Genomic DNA, 22,105 nt, shown 5'->3' with positions numbered 1-22,105 from the left:
TTCAGAACCACTAGCCTGGCAAGCTCTCAGAGGTTCAATGCAGTTTTCAGAATATCTCCAAATCCTTAGGATGCACAGATGTATTTCTGCCCTCATGTGATCACTCGCTTCCCATGTGAAAGAAAACAAAACTAAAGTTACCATTGCTTACTTCTGCAGTTTTAGAAGCTATGGCTCAAAAACCAGGGAGAGGGCAGCCTGGGTGGCTCAGCAGTTTAGCGCCACCTTCAGTCCAGGGCGTGATCCTGGGGGACCCGGGATTGAGTACTGCATGGGGCTCCCTGCATGTAGCCTGCTTCTCCCTCTGCTTGTGCCTCTGCCTCTCTCTGTGTGTGTCTCTCATGAATAAATAAATAAAATATTTTTAAAAAAACAAAAACAGGGAGAAAATTTACCCCAAACAAGTAGACTATCCATCTTGGCCTCCAGCCCTATCCACTACACTTCACTTTCAGGTTCACAGGCGTTCTCCAGAAGGAAAAAACAAGGTGAGGGGAGGGTTCTTGTTCCTCCCATCCTCAAAGTTGAAACATGTAGTAAGGTTTTATCTATTTTTTTAGGGGTTTTTTTGTTTGTTTGTTTGTTTTTGTTTTTTTAAGTTTTATCTATTAATGGCCTGCCTCATTCTAACAAGGTATTGGAAAAGTTTTATTCCCATTAATCAATTCTGTTAACTACGATTAATAGTGTGAACATTCCTTAGCATCAAAGTGATAATATCAGGGGCTTTTTAATCCCATATCCTTAAAAAAAAAAAGACACACCAAGGTAAAGGATGATCCACCACCACCCACCACCACCACCACCACCACCACCACCTCCTATTGCCTTCCCCCCTGCAGCTCAAACCATCAAGGATGCCTGCACTCTTTTATCCTATCACCCACTCCCAACATCAAGTTCCCTCTCTCCTCACTCTCCACAAAGCCTGACAGGATAGGGCCTGGTAAAAAAGAGAGGCCAAAGGAGATAGACGGTAGAGAATAGAAATAAATTAGGAAAGGAGAAAGGACAGAAGAAAAAATTGAATTGGGAGCCACCTACCCCCTGCCAAATGTAATCATATCGATCTAATAAACTGCATGCCATGGGATCCCTCCCTGGGTGGCTCAGCAGTTTAGCACCTGCCTTCAGCCCAGGGTGTGATCCTGGAGACACGGGATCAAGTCCCACATCAGGCTCCCTGCATGGAGCCTGCTTCTCCCTCTACCTGTGTCTCTGCCTCTCTATCTCTCATGAATAAATAAATAAAATAATTAATTAATTAATTAATTAGAAATAAAAAAAATAAACTGCATGCCAAATATTAATAAGTTGCATCCTAGGTAAAACTCACCTATGTAAAGGTCAATGACCTATTGCCAATTTTTAAAGGTCTGGCAGGGTTATCTGAAGATTTCTTATACAGCTTCAGCAACTTTATCCAAGGATGGGGGGGAAAAAAAAACGCCAAGCACTCTGGGCAATGTCTTAACCTTATTGCTTAAAGCCTTAATTCATATTCCAAACACGTATCAGGTTCCTACTTTATGGTAAGTGTCATGTACTTTCTCCCCTCCTTGACCTTGTCTATGCCATCACCCACCTGAAAAACACTGCCAAAATACGTTTTATCTTTCTAGGCGCAGCTCAAATATCATATCACCTCCTCTGGGAAGCCATCTCCAGCCCTGCCAGTTAGAATCAATTGCTTCCTCTCCTATATTTCTAAAATGCTCTATTCCTACCTCTGGCTGCCATCAGATCAAAGCTGGTTATTCATAAGTGTACTTTGTTGCTAAATTATGAACCCAAGGGCACCGTATTCACTTTTTCTCCCCAGATCCTACCCCTATGCCTTATCATATAAAGGGGGCTCGGGCACCTGGGTGGTTCAGTGGATTGGACATCTGCCTTGGGCTCAGGTCATGATCTCAGGGTCCTGGGATCGAGCCCCACATAAGGCTCCCTGCTCAGTGGGGAGTCTGCTTCTCCCCCTGGTTGTGTTCTCTCTCTCTCATTCTCTGTTAAATAAATAAATCCAAATAAATAAATAAATCTTTTTTAAATTTCAATTTAATTAAAAAAAAATAAAGGGGGCTCAATTAACTAACTTGAGTGTCATAATTCACTGCAAAATTAGGTAATAATAGAGTAAACGCAGAGCCCCCCAAGAAAACCAAACGCTACCTCTTTGGAGCTTGGAACACCACTGTGATTTTTTTCCATTATCAGCCATCGGAGAACATTTGGGATGGAGAGATCCTTCCAAGTTGGCCACGGGTTAACAAATCTGCCATCCTTTCCTCTCTTTGATTTGGTCACATCTTCCTCTAGTCTGTAATCTAGTTTGAAACTTTTCCTGGAAAGCCTAGAAGAATCACTTCCCACAGAACTCCGTGCTGAATTTTGGCGTTTCCTTACTGCTTCTTTAGGATATTGGCTGCTTGTCATCAGAGATTGGTTGCTTTCATTTTCATCCATGTCCTTTTCAGAACTAAAAAAAAAAAAAAAAAAAAAAAAAAACAGAGGGAGGGTAAAAATATTGACTTCAACATAAAGACATGAAAACGTATGAAACAGCATCCAGAGTATTATTTCTTAGCCAATAAAAAATTTCCTCAAACTTCTAAAAACAGTGTATCTCTATCAGCTTGAACTTCCTTCCTGCAAAATACAATTTTGTAATCCAGGATTACTGCTTGCTAAATAGAAAAGATGTTTGCTTTACCTACTCCTGCCAAAGCTTTTAAATGTTCCTTATCTGCTGTAACCCAAAGCAATGTCCATGCACCAGGCAGCATTTTAAACATATGAAATTTTCCATCTCCATGATCTTACACAATTAAAGCACCTTCCTGAATTTGTAATATTTTCATTCCTGAATTTTAAAAGTATTATTGTTAAAAACACAGTGAGAAGGGCTGAGTTCCTGGAGGATAAGCCAGTACTTCCAGTGATTTACAGAGAGCTCCACTAGGTCTAGCCATTTTTACTTTGAAGATAATCTGTTACTAATTCCCCTAAAAAACACACTGAGTTCAGATCCCAGGAAAGGAGATGATAATGTTAATGGAGAGACATTTCAATAATGTATTTAAGTGGCTAACAATGCAAATTTGAATTAACTCAGGTTCAGAACTGCTGGGACAGTACAGTATGCATCCCAGCTAGTTACCTTGGGTAAGTTTCCTAACCTCTCTGGGCCTCAATATCCTCATCCATAAAATAGAGATAACAAAACCACCTAATCTCTGAGGTCTACTGGGAGGTTTTAAAAAGCTAATACAAATAAAGCAATTAGAAACAAGCATATATTTTATATATATATGTAACCACACACACAAATGGTAAGAGCTCAACAAATGTTAGCTGTTGCTGTTGACATTATTCCCACCACCACCACCACCACTTAACTCAAAGAACCAAAATCCTTGATTTATTTATTCGAGAGAGAGAGAGAGAGGGGCAGAGACATAGGCAGAGGAAGAAGCAGGCTCCCTGCGAGGAACCCGATGCAGGACTTGATCCCAGTACCCCAGGATCACAACCTGAACCAAAAGCAGACACTCAACCACTGAGCTACCCACATGTCCCAAAATCTTTGATTTTTAACTATGTAGGTACTCCAGATATATAAAAGTGATAATATATTAAGAACATACATTTATCCAGGGGCAGGAGGGTGGCTCAGCCAGTTAAACATTCGGCTTTTGATTTCAGCTCAGATCATGATCTCAGGGTCATGAGACTGAGCCCTGCCTCTCAGGCTCCATGCTCAGCAGGGGTCTGCTTGAGATTCTCTCCCTTGAGCCTTCACCCCCAGCCCATGTATGTGCGTGCACGTCATTCTTTCTCAAATATATAATAAATCTTTTAAAAAGAAAAAAAATAATATGCATTTATCAGGGCATCTGAATGGCTCAGTTAAGCAACTGACTCTTGATTTTGATTCAGGTCAAGATCTCAGGGTCAAGAGATCCAGCCCCAAGTGGGGCTCCCTGCTCAGCAGGGAGTCTGCTTGAGGATTTTTTTCTCTCTTTCTATCCCTCTGCCCTACCCCTTGCTCACACATGTGCTCTCTCCTTTCTTAGATAAATAAATCTTAAAAGAATATGCCTTTATCTGCCATAAATTTCATTTCTTTCCTTTTTTTTTTAAAGATTTTATTTATTTATTCATGAGAGACAGAGAGAGAGAGAGAGAGAGAGACAGAGAGACAGACAGACAGGCAGAGACACAGGCAGAGGGAGAAGCAGGCTTCATGCAGGGAGCCTGATGTGGGACTCGATCCCGGGACTCCAGGATCACACCCTGCGCCGAACGCAGGCGCTAAACCACTGAGCCACCCAGGGATCCCCTTCATTTCTTTCCTATTCTACTACACAAACATTTGCTTTCTGTAGAGTTTAAATACAATGCATACACATAATACACTTCATAACCCTAACAAAATAAACACAACAGAAAGCCAAATAGTTTTATGGCTGCAATGATGTTTACCATAGAAATACTGTCCAGGAGGGAAAAGGAAAGAATACAAATACTAGGATGAACATATACACTGAAGTAAAACTATTTTTCCAAACTGTCTACGGTAAAATAGTCTATGGTCTGGAGAATAATTGGTGTTGAGAAAAGAAACCACAGCTAACAAAAGCTAAAGCACACACTGTTGCTCAGCCATTGGTGTTTGCTGGAGAGCCTAATAGCTACGAGAGCCTAACAAGCTTTATATCTTAGGCAAATAACAACTATCCTAAGACCTCAATTTTCTCCTCTGTAAAATACCTACTTATCTCATGGGGGTCCAAAGGATTAAATGACACAGCATACATAAAGGGCTTGCCACTCACCAAATGCTAATTCTTTTTTCCCTAATCCTGCTAACTGGCCATATATCTTAATTCTTTAAATTCCATCAGAAAGCAAAGAATCTGGGTAAGTTACCTCAGTTCTTCTCCAAGAATTGCCCTACTTGGGATATAATTAAGTTCAGGCCCAGGGGTACCTGGAGTGGCTCTGTGGCTCCGGTCATGATCCTGGGGTCCCAGGATCAAGTCCCACATAGGGCTCCCTGCATGGCGCCTGCTTCTCCCTCTGCCTGTGTCTCTGCCTTTCTCTGTTTCTCATAAATAAACAAAAATCTTTAAAAAAAAAAAAAAAAAGTTCAGGTCCAGGACTTTACAAAGGGCAGGAACAAGGACCAATCATTTAAATACTACTCCATTTAACAGATGTACACAAACCAAATTTAGAGACTTTATTTCCTGACAATGTAACATGTCTAATAGATGGTAGAGCTGACCTGATGCTACCTACCCCTTGTGATAATAAACAGCTTGTGAGATACGTACATGGGCCTATTTCTACAGACACATATACACAGTATTTACACATACACATATAACACACATATAATATTCCTACTAATATGTAATAAAGTTTGGCTCATTGTTTTAAACAATTAGAAAAAGGAAGGAGAAATGGGCCCTCTGATTCAAAAACCACAAAAGCAAAGTCACAACAGGGTTTTGAGACAACATCTAGCCTTCCAAGAGGCTGGGACCTAAGTAGTAAGGAAGGCTTGTGAGAGCCAACAGCGAGGGCATGAAAGGTGGGATTCGATTTGGGGCCTGGCCTGAGACTTTAAGGAGGTCCACTACACTGTAAGCAAGGAAGGAAAATGAAGGGGCTTAGAAGGGGACAACTGATAGGATAAAAACGAAAGAATGTGGCCAAAACACTGGAGCCTGGGAGATCAATTTGTGAGCAGCAAACAGGCAGCCCAGGACACCCAGTAACAGCAAAGCACTCTGCTCCGTGGTTCACACATTCCATTTAAATAACCACTCCTGGGACACCTGGGTGGCTCAGTTAAGCATCTGCCTTCCGCCCAAGTCAGTCTTCCACTCAAGTCACGATCCCAGGGTCCTGTACTGAGTCCCACACCAGGCTCTCTGCTCAGTGGGAAGTCTGCTTCTCCCTCTCCCTCTGTGTGCTTAGCTTGTGCACATTTCTAATCGAAACACGAAGTAGTAGTAACAGCCCAGTGAAAAGACAGGAGGCAGGGACAGAAAAGAAAGCACAGAATAAATCCAAGAAACAAAGGGTAAATCACCAAAGCCCAAGTCTCTGGATGGTCACAGACTTTGGACAGTTTGTAGGGCAGGTTGGGAGGCAGGAGTCAGAAATGACCAATAACCAAAAAAGCACCAATAACTAAGCCAAGGAATTAGGGCAAAGCAAGTGTTTAGAGCATGGAAAAGAAGTGGATTTCTGACCCAGTGACCTGGAGACAGTGTGTGAGACAACAAGGAGGCATCCAAGAGGAAGTGCTCATTGACACCCAAGGAAAAGATGACCCTGGGACCCAGGTTGCTTGGGAGGTGATACAAGTGAAGGTAAGAGAACAGAGAGGTTTCCAGGGACCTGGGAGTAGAATGAGAGTGAAAAATGGGTTCTGCTTCATCCTTGAACAATAAACTGTCTCTGCATGCTGCCCCCATCTTCTTTCCTCCCATCCACTCAGGCTCTCACCCCAATCAACCCATGGGAACAGTTCTCCAGCAAACAGCAAGCAATCCTCTCTTAACATACCCTTCACCCCAATACACACAAAATCCAGTCTTCAGGAATGATCTTTTTATTATATTTTTTAAAATATTTTATTTATTTATGAGAGACACAGAGAGAGAGAGAGAGAGAGAGAGAGAGAAAGGCAGAGACACAGGCAGAGGGAGAAGCAGGCTCCATGCAGGAAGCCCCATGCAGGACTCAATCCCTGGTCCCCAGGATCACGCCCTGGGCCCAAGGCAAGCGCTAAACCACTGAGCCACGTGCTAAACCGCTGAGCCACCCAGGGATCCCCAGGAATGATCTTTTTAAAGGCAAATCTGATCAATGAAAAGAAAAAGCCTCTAGAAGACTCCCTTGGTTCTCAGAACAAGGGCAAAGGTCAGTAAGAAGATGCTCCAAGAGGGTGTTTCTTGCCCTGCCCACACCCTGCTCTGCTCCAAATACATGGCCTTAATCTATTTCCTGAAATGCACCATGCTCCCACCTCAAGGCCACCCACTGCCATCACAGGGCCTTTACACAGGATTCTTAAAATATCCTTCAGTACCTGAACATATATTCACACGATTTTATGCTACCATGAAAGTGTTCAAGCAATATGAAATATTGGCACTATGCTGCACCACTGCACACTATGCACACTAGGAAATGATCGGGAAAAAACGGAAGGACATGAACCTTAACCATCTGGACTTGTTCTCTTATAGGAAAAGTACTGCCAGTCCATTCGGGGAACATGCAAAGTGACAAGCTCTACCAACAGGTCCTCCGGTGACAAAGTGAGCCTCAGCCAGTGGAGACACAGGAGCTGGCCTGATGCTAGGTCATGTGAGAAGCTCCTCATTAACTATCTGTGTTCTGGTCACTCTGTAATGCACAGCAACGATCTCACAAGGGTCATCTTGAAATACCAAAGATAAAATGTTGGGAAAAATGAGGACTGAATTAGAGTGGGTTCTGTGGATGGCCCTGCTAGTAACTAATTAGCTTTCAAGCTTTGTAAATTCAGACAAACCCCTCAACATATCCAGGCTGGAGTTTCCTTAATTAAGTGTAGCAAATTTTCTCATTATTTCTGGCTATAGATCTCTCCAAATTTAACAAGTAAAAATCCAGCCTTGATCTCAGGCCAACAGTAAGCAAAAGGAGATGGGCAGACTTATGCATACACATACAAGATAAACAACCTGTGTTTTAAAATTAAGTTCAAAACTTGAAGAAGAGCTTACATTATGCCGATTTTCATCCAATTTAAGGCACAGTGTCATTTTATGAGGCACTAAGATGGTAAAAATATTATCAATTATAAGGGCACCCATTATATGACACAACCTGTTGTCGTCAGTGGTGGTCAAATATGCATAAAATGCCTGTCCTGACATTGATAAAATATACCAGTTTTTATATGGAAATACAGATTTTGGAAGAGGAGCCAAAACATTAGCCTTGGTAATTAAATACAATCAGAATCACAATTAATGTGTTAACCTTCCTTTCCACTGTGAACAACAGCTAACTTTGTGAACAATAGCTAAATTTGGACTAAAAATCTACAATCCAGAGGCAAATTTAAACAAAGCCCTATGACAACCAATATAAAATACAAATAGTCTCTTTTAAAGAGCAATTTGTTACAAAAAGAACATAATTTCCATCTAGTAATTATCAACTACACTGTCTACATTTCTTTGAAGATTAATTGCCTACTTAATAGGAGAAGGACTTATTCCAATGTCTCTAACCAAAGAGAGATCTGAGCTGTGACATTTGGTGAAGACAAGTCTGCCAAGTACAAATATTTTATTTCAATAACTGCACACATGGGTAAAATGCTTTCAAAAAACAAGGACTGTCTATTTCAAAAGCAAATGTTTTATCCTTTCTTTCTTTGACATTTAAGATTTGCCAGCTGCCTAGAACTGAATGCACTGCTTTATCATTTAAAAAGTTCAAGAAAAAAATTACATTAGCACAATGTATGTTTAGGATTTCAACATGCTCATAAATCATGACCCTGCAAACCATTATTCCTGGAGGTGACATTTAATAAATACTAAGTGAGTGATTATCCATTACATGCCAACAAAGATGCTGACCTGAAATCTGGAAAACATTCAGAACTATATTTTCAGACATCTAAACACAAAATTTACCAATTTATATTTGCAGTCCTATCTTTAATAGAAAGGATCCTTTTAATATAATGCTAAATAACATAGCTAATGAAACTATTTCAACTCACTAAAGTGTCTGCAAAGGGCTTCCACAGGTGAAATTAAACTGTCTCAGGGACACCTGGGTGGCTCAGTGGTTGAGTGTCTTGCCTTTGGCTCAGGTCATGATCCTGGGGTCCTGGGACAGAGTCCCACATCAGATTCCCACAGGGAGCCTGCTTCTCCCTCTGCCTGTGTCTCTGTCCCACTCTCTCTCTGTGTCTCTCATGAATAAATAAATAAAATCCTTTTTAAATATCTACAAAAAAAAATAAAAATAATCTGTCTCCCTCCCTCACATGCATTACAGACTTCCCTTAAGACTGGTGTTAATCCCCACATGTTTTCAGGAGTCTGATGGGAGGAGAGATATGTCCAAGCGTGGGAAGAACACTGGCTAATGAAAGGGAAAATGTTCTGTGGGAGGTATGTACACACCATACGTCAACAAAGAAAGTACCGCACTGTTTGTTATGGGTGAATTTCATTTTTTTTTTACTTTGTTGGCTTAACAACCAGTTTCACTAAAAAGTTAAAGGAAAAAGCAAATAGCTCAATATACTATACCTGGGAGCACAGTAAAAATAAGTCATGACAACTTTTAATAACAATTTTTGAAGTTAAGGGGCACCTGGGTGGCTCCGTGGTTGAAGGTCTGCGTCTGGCTTGGGTCATGATCCCGGGGTCCTGGGATCGAGTCCCACATCAGGCTCCCTGCAGGGAGCCTGCTTCTCCCTCTGCCTGTGTCTCTGCCTCTCTCTGTGTCTCTCTCGTGAATAAACAAAATCTTTTAAAAAAAAATTCTTGAGTCAAAAATGTTTTAGAATACATATAAGTACACATATATACATAATATACACTTAGATGTATATGTATATAGGATATAAATTTTTAAAAAAAGGATATAAATGTATTTACCACACCAAACAATTTACCTTCCCAAAAGGGAAAAGAACTTGGGAGTTGGGAGCATAGAAGACGGGACTCCAGTGTTACCACTAAGTGGAGAGGGATTAGCGCAGGAGAAAGCAACTTCACCTCTCTCAACTTGGCCTTCCTCCTCTGTTAAATAAAGAGAACTACCAAATGTCTCCCTGATGCACTGTAATGATGAGCAAGGACATCAGGGGTTAGTATTTCCCAAGCACTATCCAAATGCAAATCATGACAACTATTATTTACGTTCAGTAGAAAAGTAAAGGATATGGTAACTAGAACCTTTGTTCAAGTGAAAGATAACATCCTAGAATTCCAGATAGATTCAAAACAGATTGCAGAAATTGTTCTTAAAAATTTTATGTTGGGGGGCCTGGGTGGCTCAGTGGTTAACGGTCTGCCTTCGGCTCAAGTCATGATCCCAGGGTCCCAGGATCGAGCCCTGCATGGGGCTCCCTGCTTCTCCCTTTCTTTCTGCCTGCTGCTCCCCTGCTAGAGCACACAAGCTCTCTGTTTCTCACTGTTTTAAAGTATTTTTTTTAATTTATGTTTAAAAAAGTATTTTTAGGGATCCCTGGGTGGCGCAGCGGTTTGACGCCTGCCTTTGGCCCAGGGCGCGATCCTGGAGACCCGGGATCGAATCCCACGTCGGGCTCCCGGTGCATGGAGCCTACTTCTCCCTCTGCCTGTGTCTCTGCCTCTCTCTCTCTCTCTCTCTCTCTCTGTGATGACTATCATAAATAAATTAAAAAATTCTTTTAAAAAGTATTTTTATAAAAAGTCTACATTTCTCTATCCTTTATAAAAACCAAAGTATTTTCTTGTATAAAAAAAAACTTTAAATTTGTCTTATAAAGTGTTCTGATTATAGACAGAAAAATTACTTCAACAAATGATAAAATTAATTCGAATAGCAGGACCCACAGAATGGAAGCTGCCCCTGTGGCCTGGCCCACAAATCTAAACCCAAGTCAACCTGCACTTACGGGAAACCCTATCACACACCAATCACAATCCTCCAATTCAGCTTAGTGCGTGTACCTGACCCTAAAAAAGACTCCTAACTCGGGAACCGAACTAGGGGTGGTGGAAGGGGAGGTGGCCGGGGGGTGGGGGTGCCTGGGTGACGGGCACTTGACGGGATGAGCACTGGGTGTTGTTATTCTATATGTTGGCAAGTTGAACGCCAATAAAAAATAAATTTATAAAAAGAAAAAGAAAAAAACAGCACCTGCCAGCCTGATAAGAAAATTCCCAATCTCCTAACCAATCATTCCTTGTTTCCACATTGCCTCTTCTATGCTCAATAAAATGGACTCTTACAAAAAAATTCCTCAGGAAAAGTGTTCTACTGAAGCACCATACTCCCCACATCCCATGATTTTTTTTTCCTTAAATAAGGACATGGAGGGATCCCTGGGTGGCGCAGTGGTTTAGCGCCTGCCTTTGGCCCAGGGCAGGATCCTGGAGACCCGGGATCGAATCCCACGTCGGGCTCCCGGTGCATGGAGCCTGCTTCTCCCTCTGCCTGTGTCTCTGCCTCTCTCTCTCTCTGACTATCATGAATAAATAAAAACTTAAAAAATAATAATAATAATAATGACACGGAATTTGTTACTAAATTGTGTTTTGTCATCTGACACAAGTAATTCTCAAAGAAATGCTACCTTACCAAAAGCACCTAAGACTCAGGATAGACAGTTTGGAAAAAAGGGAGTACAAAATACAACCTGACACTCCAGGATACAAATGAGAGAACACGTTTTCTTTTCAAAAATTAATCAAGGATAACAAATGTTCATGATCACACAACACCAAAGGCTTTGAAAATCCTTTGCTATTTGACAAAATGCAATATATTGAACTAAAAAGTCATTTAACAGGCTATCAAGAGATTTTTACATCACCAAAATACATACAGTGTAAGCGCTTCCTCTATAATGAGTTTTTTCCTATAAGAAAGCAAAGCTTTGGTTAGAATCAGAAACAATAAACAAGGCAGCTTAAGACCAAAGCCCACTTTAAAATACCACCTACAGTACTGCAACTGGAAGCCTCAGGATAACGCTACTAAAATGGCATGTTATGGCAAATTGAGAAAACATGCATAAAGTAGGTTTCCTGAAATGACATAATTATCACCTCCTTAATATCTTAAAAATTATGCAAACGAAAAGTTAAGATTCATTTCTGGTGTAATCAGTAAAACCTAAATAATACAATTACTTAACAGAAAAGGCTGGGAATATGGGGAGGAAAGACTAGCCCGATGCTTGAGAAACTTAAAAGTGTACCCTCAATCTGTCAGATGATCTTACGTGTTCATTATTCCTTAAGCCAAGATTTGAACAAAAATATACTTTCAAAATGTGGTCTTTCTCTCTCCTGTCTCTGTCTCAATCAATTATGCAAAAAGAAAGTTTATTTTTAAAGCATAACCCATAAAAATATATATCCCATAAAGAAAAGGAATGGCGGGGTGCCTGGCTGGTTCAGCTGCTTAAGTGTCTGATTCTTGATTTCGGTTGAGGTTATGAACTCAGAATCACAAGACCCAGCCCCACACTGGGCTCCACGCTGTGCATGGAGCCTGCTTAAGATTCTCTTTTTCCCTCTCCAACTGCACCCCCCTCTTTGCCCGCTCCCGCATGCACACGTGTGTGTGTGTCTCTCACACACACACACACACACACACACACACACACAAATGCTCTCTTCCCCACTTAAAAAAAAAAAAAAAATAAGATTGGAGAAATTGGTCTTCATAGCTCCTAGATAGAAAGGAAGGGTAATGAAAGGAAAAATACTCTCTAACTTCCGACTTCAGTTCCCTTTTTTTTTTTTTTTTTAAATATTTTTTTATTTATTCATGAGACACAGAGAGAGGTAAAGACTTAGGCAGAGGGAGAAGCAGGCTCCCTGTGGGGAGCCTGATGCAAGACCCGATCCCAGGACCCCAGGATCACACCCTGAGCCACCCAGGTGCCCCCTCTAATAATCAAAATCTTAAAAAAAAAAAAAAAAAAAAAGTCACTGTCATTGAGACTTTCTTCTTAGGGTTAGGGAAGGGGCACAACCTCAAGGCCCCTTCACCCTCCTAGGTCCTATCAATCCGTGGCTGCCCCCGAGAGCCTGCTCAGGCCACGGAGGAACTGCCCCTCTAACGTGGCCCCACCGCGGCGTGCCCCTGCCAAGTCCACCCCCGGAAGGAAGTTCCCAGCTACAGTTAGCTCAGATGCAGCCACCTTCCCAGGCTGGGCTAGCAAGGGATAAGTATAACAGTTTTCATCTGAGAACAGCAAAGTTGGCTACCTGGAGAAAGTAGAGTTCCCTGGGTTTACCCGGCAAACCAGGTGATTATTTATTTACAGCTTAAAGTATTTCAGAAGAGATTTCATGACAAATCTGAACATCAAAATCATTTGATTTTCACCCTTATAATAAAGTTTCAGGTATAATTTGTAAGGGCCTATACTTCAATCATTTTTAGAGACATTTACCAAACATGTTTGAATGTCTACTACATCTAAATTCTAGCAAAAAAATGGGGATCCCTGGGTAGCCCAGTGGTTAGGCGCCTGCCTTCGGCCCAGGGTGTGAACCTGGAGTCCAGGGGTCGAGTCTCACATCGGGCTCCCTGAATGGAGCCTGCTTCTCCCTCTGCCTGTGTCTCTGCCTCTCTCTCTCTCTCCCTCTCTCTCAATCATGAAAAAATAAATAAAATCTTAAAAAAAAATTATAGACAACCATACAGATTTTGGAGAAACATGTTTACATTAGTGTTAGCTATGAATACTAAAAACTGTATGAGGCATTTCCAAAACACCTGAATACTTGCTCCTTATATGCCAAGTGGTTCACACTGATGAGAAGTTCTGTGATCCACAAGATCGGGGATGTGGAGGAGGCTCATAAGCCTCTGAATGCAGCCAACCAGTAACAGGGCCTGGATGTCAACACAGAGGGTGATGGAAAGCAAGAAAGGCACCAGGGAGGTTGCTTGAGGCCCTGATTCATGTACAAAGGAGTATGTCAAAAGGGCACACAATCCTGCATGAGAAAAAGGTAAAGGACAACTAACCAACCAACAGTGGGAGCTTTTACAAGGAAGCAAGGCCCAGGGCACCACTGAGGTCAGACCCTGTTCTGCCCATTGGCTGACAGTGTAACAGCAGGTTCACAGTGGCGCCATGTGACATCCCCAAAAGGTCAACTAACATTTTTTTTTCAGTGTGTCTTTTATAAAGGTTTCATTTATTTATTTGAGAGAGAGAGAGAGAGAGAGAGCGCGCACAAGATGGGGAGATACAGAAAGAGAGGGAGAAGCAGGCTCCCAATGATCAGAGAGCCAGATATCAGGCTCCTAATTCAGGACCCCGAGATCATGACCTAAGCTAAAAGCAGAGACTTAACTGACTGAGCCACTGTGGCATCCCTCAACTCAGTGTAGCTTAAGAATACCAGAAAGTGGGACACCTGTCTCTCATGAATAAAGAAATAAAATCTTAAAAAAAAAATATCAGGAAGTATCCTTACTTACAGTATTCTTAAGAATACCAAGAATTTAAAAAAAAAAAAGAATACCAAGAATTATAAAAGCATATCAAAAACTAGATATAATTAAAATATACTTGAATCAAGTCATCAGGAAAAGCCACATTACCAGAAAAAGGAGCACAAAAAATGTAAACATTTTGTTTTTTTAAACATTTTAAAATAAATATTTCCCAACTTGGCATGTATCCTTGTCACCTCTAAGTCTTAGTTTCCATGTCACTGTGGTATTGGACTAAATGTACGTGATCCTTAGCCCAGTGTCTGGCACACAATAAGCCCCTAATAACTATAAGCCACTGTCTTATTATATTCTAAGCATATATTCCATTTTTAAATTTCTACACTAATAAGATACAAGAGCTGAGCATAATGGCATGAATAAACTGAAATGACATAAACTCTGGAATATGTTTTTGTTCTTATATTTGAGCAAGAGCAGCCCTGGTCTTCCCGGAATTCATAAATCTCAAAACAAATATGAAGCCACGATTCTCCACAGGATTCCTATGCAACCCCATGGCTCCTTGTGACCTTAGCAACTCTCTGAATTCACCAGGAGACTCTTCATAAACTTTGAACAGTGTCCTGGTTCTGGAAATAACAATCCTTTCCACCCTCACCCCATTATCTCCCCTCACTGTCCCCCAGGGAGAAAAATGTGCCAACTCAGGATGCTCATAGCGGCCGCACCCACTATCAGCACTTCACCAGAGCCTGAGCCCAGTTAGCAAGGTTCTCTGGCTCAGAGGAGAAGCTTCCCACCAGAGGAGCAGGCAATTTAGGCAGGCCAGGCAACGCTGGCTAAATGTCCCCTAAAGCATTTGGTGCCTTCTATCTCCCAACCAAGTGACTACTGGTCTCAAGGTTTTCCAACTTCCCCTTCCGGTGGTCAAACAGGGTTTTTTTTTTTTTTTTTTTTTTTTTGTAGATTTTATTTATTATTCATGAGAGACACAGAGAGAAAGAGAGAGAGACACAAGCAGAGGGAGAAGCAGGCTCCATGCAGGGAGCCCGACCTGGGACTTGATCCGGGTCTCCAGGATCACACCCTGGGCCAAAGGCAGGCGCCAAACCGCTGAACCACCCAGGGATCGCCCTCAAAACAGGTCATTAAGGAAAGATCTGATCTCCAGGATAACTGATAGGGAGCAACATGGGACTCCTCTTTAAGTATTTCCAAGCCAATGGCTACAAAGCCTTAAACCTGGGATTCTCAGGCACCTGGGTGGCTCAGTGATTGAGCCTCTACCTTTGGCTCAGGTTGTAATCCCGGGGCCTGGGATCGAGTCCCACATCGGGCTCCCCACATGGAGCCTGCTTCTCCCTCTGCCTGTGTCTCTGCCTCTCTCTCTCTCTCTCTGTGTGTGTGTGTGTGTCTCTCATGAATGAATGAATGAATCAATCAATCAATCAATAAAAATTATACTCGAGGCTACTGAATCAAAATGTCAGGTGGGGGTTCCCCAGATAGCTTCTAAAAGCTCTGTGGGTGATTCCAATACACACGGTTAAGAACAACCACTTTGAATTAGTCATTGGTATAAAAGTAGGACAGGCATGTAAGAAGGACCACAGGGACTTTCTGATACCCTCAAATTTATGTCAGCCTGGCAACTGTCAGCCACAAAGCCTAGTCTTCCTCCCTGCCCCTCACTACAAGTTAGAGAGGGCACATAACCACAGGATGACCACACAGTGCTAGGACTGGGAAGACCACATCGCTACAGACAAAGTCTGATAGGTCACAGACTTGTATTCAGTCCAGTTGAGTCACAAATTCGACTCTGTGCTCCTAGGAAGCCGAACCAAAAGAAAAGGAAACATAATCCATGATGATTCACATTGTCTCCAATAACCCTGAGCAGCCTATACATGAGGAGTATTCAATAAATATTTATTGAGGGACACCTGGGTGGCTCAGTCTGTTGCCTCCGACTCGGGTCATGATCCTGGGGTCCTGAGATCAAGTCCTGCATCAGGCTCCTTGCTTGCTTCTCCCTCTCCCACTCTCTAGCTGTTCTCTCTCTCTCTCTTTCTCTCTCTCTTTCTCTAATAAATAAAACATTTAAAAAAATAAAAGTTAAATTTTAAAAATGTCAAAAATAAATATTTATTGAATGAATAATGAAGAATAGGAGTTTAATCTCCTAATTTCTTCACTGAGACAGAGTTTTTAAAAAATTGTTTTTATTTCAGGGTTTTTCAAAAAGATTTTATTTACTTATTTGTGAGAGAGGGAGAAAGAGTGCGTGGGGGAGCATACAATGAGGGGAGGGTCAGGGGAGAGGGAGAAGCAAGCTCCCCACTGGATAGGGAGCCCACCACAACTCAGGGCTCCTTCCCAGGACCCTGGGATCACGGCCTGAGCTGAAAGCAAACACTTAACCACCTGAGCCACTGAGGAGCCCCCAGAGTTAACCGGTTTTAAAAAGACTTACTGGGAATCAAATTATAGCAGAAGCACAAGTAACCAAAGGACAGTAAGACAAAAGCCAACAGAGGGCATTCCTACTACTAATTACAGAAATCAAAACTGAAAAACCCTAGGGAATTCCTGAGACCTTGAATTTCTATAGTGGTAAAGTTGTGACCCAGTGGTAAGTAAAGATTATAAGATGCTGAGGCACCTGTGGGGAACTCAGTAAAGTGTCCAACTCTTGGTTTCAGCTCCGATCATGATCTCAGTCTTGAGATGGAGCCCAAATTGGGCTCTGCACTGAGCTGAGCGTGGAAGCTACTTAGGATTCTTTCTCCCAAAAAAAAAAAAAAAAAAAAAAAAAAAAAAAAAAAGGACTCTCTCCCTCTGCCCACCCTGCTCATGCAGCCTCTCTCTCAAAAAAAAAATAAATGAAAAAATTTTAAATGCTTTTAAAAAAACAAAAACAAAACTAGAAGAGGCTTACCATAAGATCTAATCCCCTCCCTTTCTCTTCTGTAACAGAGCCCCAGTTTCACTTAGGATAAGTAGCTATGCACCAGCTACATGACCACCTTTCCTACCTTTCCAACTAGGGGATTAGCCATATTGATGATACTTTGTGATTCAAGCAGGAGTCTTCCAAGATGCTTCTGGGAGCCTCCCTAAGGGCAAGGGAGACATTCTTTTTTATTCTTCCTGCACCTTGCTGGCCGGAGCCACCTGGAGTATGAGGGCCACGTCCTAGGAATGGCATAGAGAACTAGGACTTCAGGAGCCACAATACCCACTCCAGAATTTCCTAATCCTAAACCTCCCAAAACTAATCCCGACTGAGACAATAACCATAGCTGCGAAGTTCAGGGAAGCTATGGAAACACATAATCCTTCCTGATCCAAACATGGGTACACCGAGCAGCACACCTGACTGCTAGTTTACTGCTCATTAAGCACTTACTCTGTGCCACTTTAAATATATTAGTTATCTGGGGATCCCTGGGTGGCTCAGAGGTTTGGCACCTGCCTTCGGCCCAGGGCGTGAACCTGGAGTTCCAGGGTCGAGTCCCACGTCAGGCTCCCTGCATGGAGCCTGTGTCTGCCTCTCTCTCTCTCTCTCTCTCTCTCTCTCTCTCTCTCTCTCCGTGGGTCTCTCATGAATAAATAAATAAAATCTTTATAAATAAATAAATAAGTTATCTCATTCAACCCTTACAACAGTCCCAGGAGGTACAAATTATCCTCATGTTAAGGGTGATATAACCAAAGGTTTACAGTTTTATAGTTTGCATAAAGTCAAAAAGCTGGTTAACAGTTGGACCTGGAGATCCAACCCAAGTTGAATCAGATTCCAGAGCCCGTGCTCTTTCCACTAATCACATTGAATCTGCAAGGAAAATCCAATAAATTTATCTTGAACAGATACGGGGTTCAAAGTTTGTAAATACAGCCAACAGTTAGTCTCACTGCCAAGGCTAACCTTTTTTTATTTCAACCATGTCTTTTTTTTTTTACCTTTCAAAGTAAAAAGCACTTAGTAGTTCCCTGACAAGTTCCCTCATAAATATAACTGCCCTTTTAATTTTACATGGAGATTTCAAATGATGATGTGATCTATTTAATCACTAAACTGCTCTCAAAGTTATATAAAAAAGAACAAATAATGCTTTTATATATAGCTCTATATTCCAGTCATATAAACAGGTAATATACATGAGGCCTTGAAGATATTTTCTTTGCCTTTGAAAAGATACCTAAATTCATCCAGCACATAACCACCTGGCATTTTATCCAACTGGGAAGAACTGTTAATCAAGTTCAATGAAGAGACAACTTCGGGCAGGGGGACCCTACTGTGCCCGGGGCTTTCCCAGTTCTAGCACCGAGAGTCCTGCCTCTTGAAAACCTCAGTCCCAGAAAAACCTGGAGGAATGATCACTCTAGGCTTCAGGGACCATATAAATGCAAAGTTAGGTCTTCAACAAAACTTACTAAAATGTGAACAGTTGATAGTAAATTGGAGATGAGCATTATTACAAGCTACGATTTAAGACAGTTGGGTAGTTAAGCAAAAAGGAATTATAAAGCTCCTATTCATGCTTAACCAAGAGAATGTTACTGAGTACAGTTTGTCAAATTCTTTTTTTTTTAATATTTTGTTTTAAAGATTTATTTATTTATTCAGAGAGAGCGAGAGAGAGGCAGAGACACAGGCAGGGGGAGAAGCAGGTTCCATGCAGGGAGCCCAACGTGGGACTCAATCCCGGATCTCCAGGATCACATCCCGGGCTGCAGGCGGCGCTAAACCGCTGCGCCACCGGGGCTCCCCTTTTTTTTAAGATTTTATTTATTTATTCATGAGACACACACACACACACAAGCACAGGCAGAGGGAGAAGCAGGCTCCATGCAGGGAGCCCGACGTGGGACTTGATCCAGGGGCTCCAGGATCAGGCCCTGGGCTGAAGACGACACTAAACTGCTGAGCCACCCAGGCTGCCCCATCAAATTCTTTATTGTGATGATATTCAACATGCCCACTGGCATTCATATTCACCCAGTTAAAAAAAACAGGCTCTGAGCAGCATCATATATACATTCATACACACCAAACATCGCATCTACATATGAAATTAAGATACTGTATGTGCAAAGAATCAGGAATTAACTTTCATCCAAGAATGTTACAAGTACCTCATCTCTGTGAAATGGTAGAAAAGTCTCGTGTTTTTTTTTTTTTAAAGTCTCGTTTTGAGGTTTGAGTTTTGCAGTAGAAAAGTCTCGTTTTGAGGTTTCAGTTTTGCAGTATCATGATAGGCTAAAAACGCTTGCAAGAGCAGAAACAGGAAATCTGGAAATTAAGAAGTTGAACCGGAACGTACTAAAGTCCTTTCTAACTTGGCCATGCCAGGACTCACGTTCATCACTGTGTGACCCCTTTACTTTAAAGGTGAAGCAGGTCAGGCCAGAGGGTGACATGACATTCCAAGGGTCCAGCTCTGGCTAGTGATAGAGCCTGGAATGTCCATTAGCCATGCTCTCATCATGATCATGTTTAAAAACACCTGGGCCAAAAGAGCATATGATCTGCATAAAAAGATAAAGGACACATTTCACCCCATGTAGAGTATTTTACTTAGTTTAGCTCATAAACAGATGAATGGGTCTTAAGGTTTTTTTTTAAAGGGAGTCTAGAAACTCTGTAAACTGTCCCTAGTTACTTCAACCATCTAACAGCACAATACTCTGAATATATACACAGTACTTCTTTTCACAAACTCTCCAAACAAGCCAAAGGAAGGAACACAGTAACTTAAAAAAAGAACAAAACATCTTCCTAGTCTGAGGACCCTCCAAATACAGAAACCTTCCCAATCCAATTATTGCTGTTGTCCAGGTGTCCTAGCATCAGAGTCCTGTAAGCAAAACAAACATACATCTCACCAGTTCAAGGAGTGCCAGAAACAATGAGGAAGCTTGGTGTTTCTTTATTCTGACAACTTTACTCTTAAAAACAAGAAAGATTACAAATGAGTACAGAAGGGCAGCCCCGGTGGCCCAGCGGTTTGGCGCCATCTTTGGCCTGGGGTGTGATCCTGGAGACCCGGGATCGAGTACCGTGTCGGGCTCCCTGCATGGAGCCTGCTTCTCCCTCTGCCTGTGTCTCTGCCTCTCTGTCATGAATAAATAAATAAAATCTTAAAAAAAAAAAAAATGAGGGATCCCTGAGTGGCGCAGCGGTTTGGCACCTGCCTTTGGCCCAGGGCGCGATCCTAGAGACCCGAGATCGAATCCCACGTCGGGCTCCCGGTGCATGGAGCCTGCTTCTCCCTCTGCCTATGTCTCTGCGCCTCTCTCTCTCTCTCTTTCTGTGACTATCATAAATAAATTTAAAAAAAAAAAAAAACTTACGTTGTTTAAAAAAAAAAAAATGAGCACAGAAGTATACAGGTACTTGCTGTTCAGTCAGTTGGCTACTGGTCCCTTCATCTAGGAAGACTTCAATTTAGATAAACCTGAAAATCTGCTGCCTTCCAGGGAAAAGGTGGATTGTTTTAGGTAGTGGGTACATATGAAGTTGTTTCTCAATTACACTTTTGAATTGATGCTGATCCATCTATACGCAAGCCCCATACCCCCATAACCAATGATACCACTCACACACAGGTTTGGGGTGTAATCTATGGCCATAATGCTGGCCAAAGCTTACTGTGCCACACCACTCGACCTTGGCTTCATTGGTACCCCTTTCTACAAGAGGTAGCAAGGCCAGAGCTGTGGTGCTAAGGGACCTTGCCTAAAATCTCCCAGGCTTGGGACACCTGGGTGGCTCAGTGGTTGAGCTTCTGCCTTCAGCTCGGGGCATGATGCCAGGGTCCTGGGTTCGAGTCACACATCAGGCTTCCAGCAGGGAGCATGCTTCTCTCTCTACCTAGGTCTCTGCCTCTGTCTCTCTCATGAATAAACAAAATCTTGAAAAAAAAATCTCCCAGGCACTCAGTTTCCTGTTTGCCTCATCTGTGGAATGGGATTAACAACATCACATACTGTATGCCTATTAAATCAAACTTAAAATACAGAAATACTTGAAAGACATTTGTAAATTAGTTATGTTATCAAACCAACTGAGTTGACAAGACTATTTCTGACATAACAAACCTGCCCCTGGGGATATACGAATTCATACATAATCTGTCACGAAAATCTGTTAATAAAATATTTAAATACACAACAAATAGTTATTAATTCAAAAGACAAGTCGAGCACTATAAATTCTAGATAGGTAGACTTACTTCAGTAATATAGCGGTTAGAATGGTATATTACTTGAACCTCATGCTGCAAATCATTTGAATGATTTTCTTTTTTAAAGATTTACTTATTTTAGAGACAGGAGAGGGGAGAGGGAGAGAGGAAGTGGGAAAGGCAGAGTTAGAGAATCCCAAGAAAACTCTGTACTGAGCGTGGAACCCGACTTTGGGGCTGGATCCCACGACCTGACACCTGACCCGAAACCAAGAGTCAGATATTTAACTGACTGCGCCACCCAGGCGCCCCAAAGGAGTGATTTTTTTAATGCCCATTTTATACATGCCCTCACAGGCCTTCAGGATAAAGGTGCTCATTAACAATTACATGCACAGTTCATTTCCCCAATAATACTCCAATGCAAACACTCTTTCACCTGCATGCTTTTCAATCTAAAATGCCAGATCAACGCAGCCCCCCAGCTCCAGGCATATTCTTATTTACATAAGAAGAGTAGAACGGAAAAACCCTCCACATCCACAGCCATCTACCACTACAAAGAAAAAGCAGAATGAAACAAAATCAAAGGCAAATAATACTTTACCCAAACAGACAAAATGTTCTTAAAAATCCCCTCAGCCTCCCAAACACGTTAAGTACCAAAGGAACATAATGTCCTT

At 41.9% G+C, this 22,105-nt stretch overlaps 1 protein-coding gene across 6 annotated transcripts in view; it reads right to left on the bottom strand.

Annotated features, from left to right (window-relative positions):
* NAPEPLD (N-acyl phosphatidylethanolamine phospholipase D) overlaps positions 1-22,105 on the bottom strand; it is a 50,649-nt gene that overhangs the window by 27,181 nt on the left and 1,363 nt on the right. For 2 of the 6 annotated variants that reach the window (XM_038562802.1, XM_038562803.1), the window contains exon 2: positions 2,170-2,476. In XM_038562802.1, the coding sequence (XP_038418730.1) occupies positions 2,170-2,476 (307 nt within the window). Of the gene's footprint in view, positions 1-2,169; positions 2,477-9,402; positions 9,421-12,741; positions 12,885-16,172; positions 16,190-21,861; positions 21,880-22,105 lie in introns of those variants that run through there. The other 4 variants (XM_038562805.1, XM_038562806.1, XM_038562804.1 and 1 more) reach the window with 4 other exon arrangements.

Source organism: Canis lupus, chromosome 18, assembly GCF_011100685.1.
Source record: "Canis lupus familiaris isolate Mischka breed German Shepherd chromosome 18, alternate assembly UU_Cfam_GSD_1.0, whole genome shotgun sequence".
NCBI classification, from domain to species: domain Eukaryota; kingdom Metazoa; phylum Chordata; class Mammalia; order Carnivora; family Canidae; genus Canis; species Canis lupus.
Note: the sequence above shows the minus strand (reverse complement) of the source record. Positions and strands in the feature narration are given on the sequence as shown.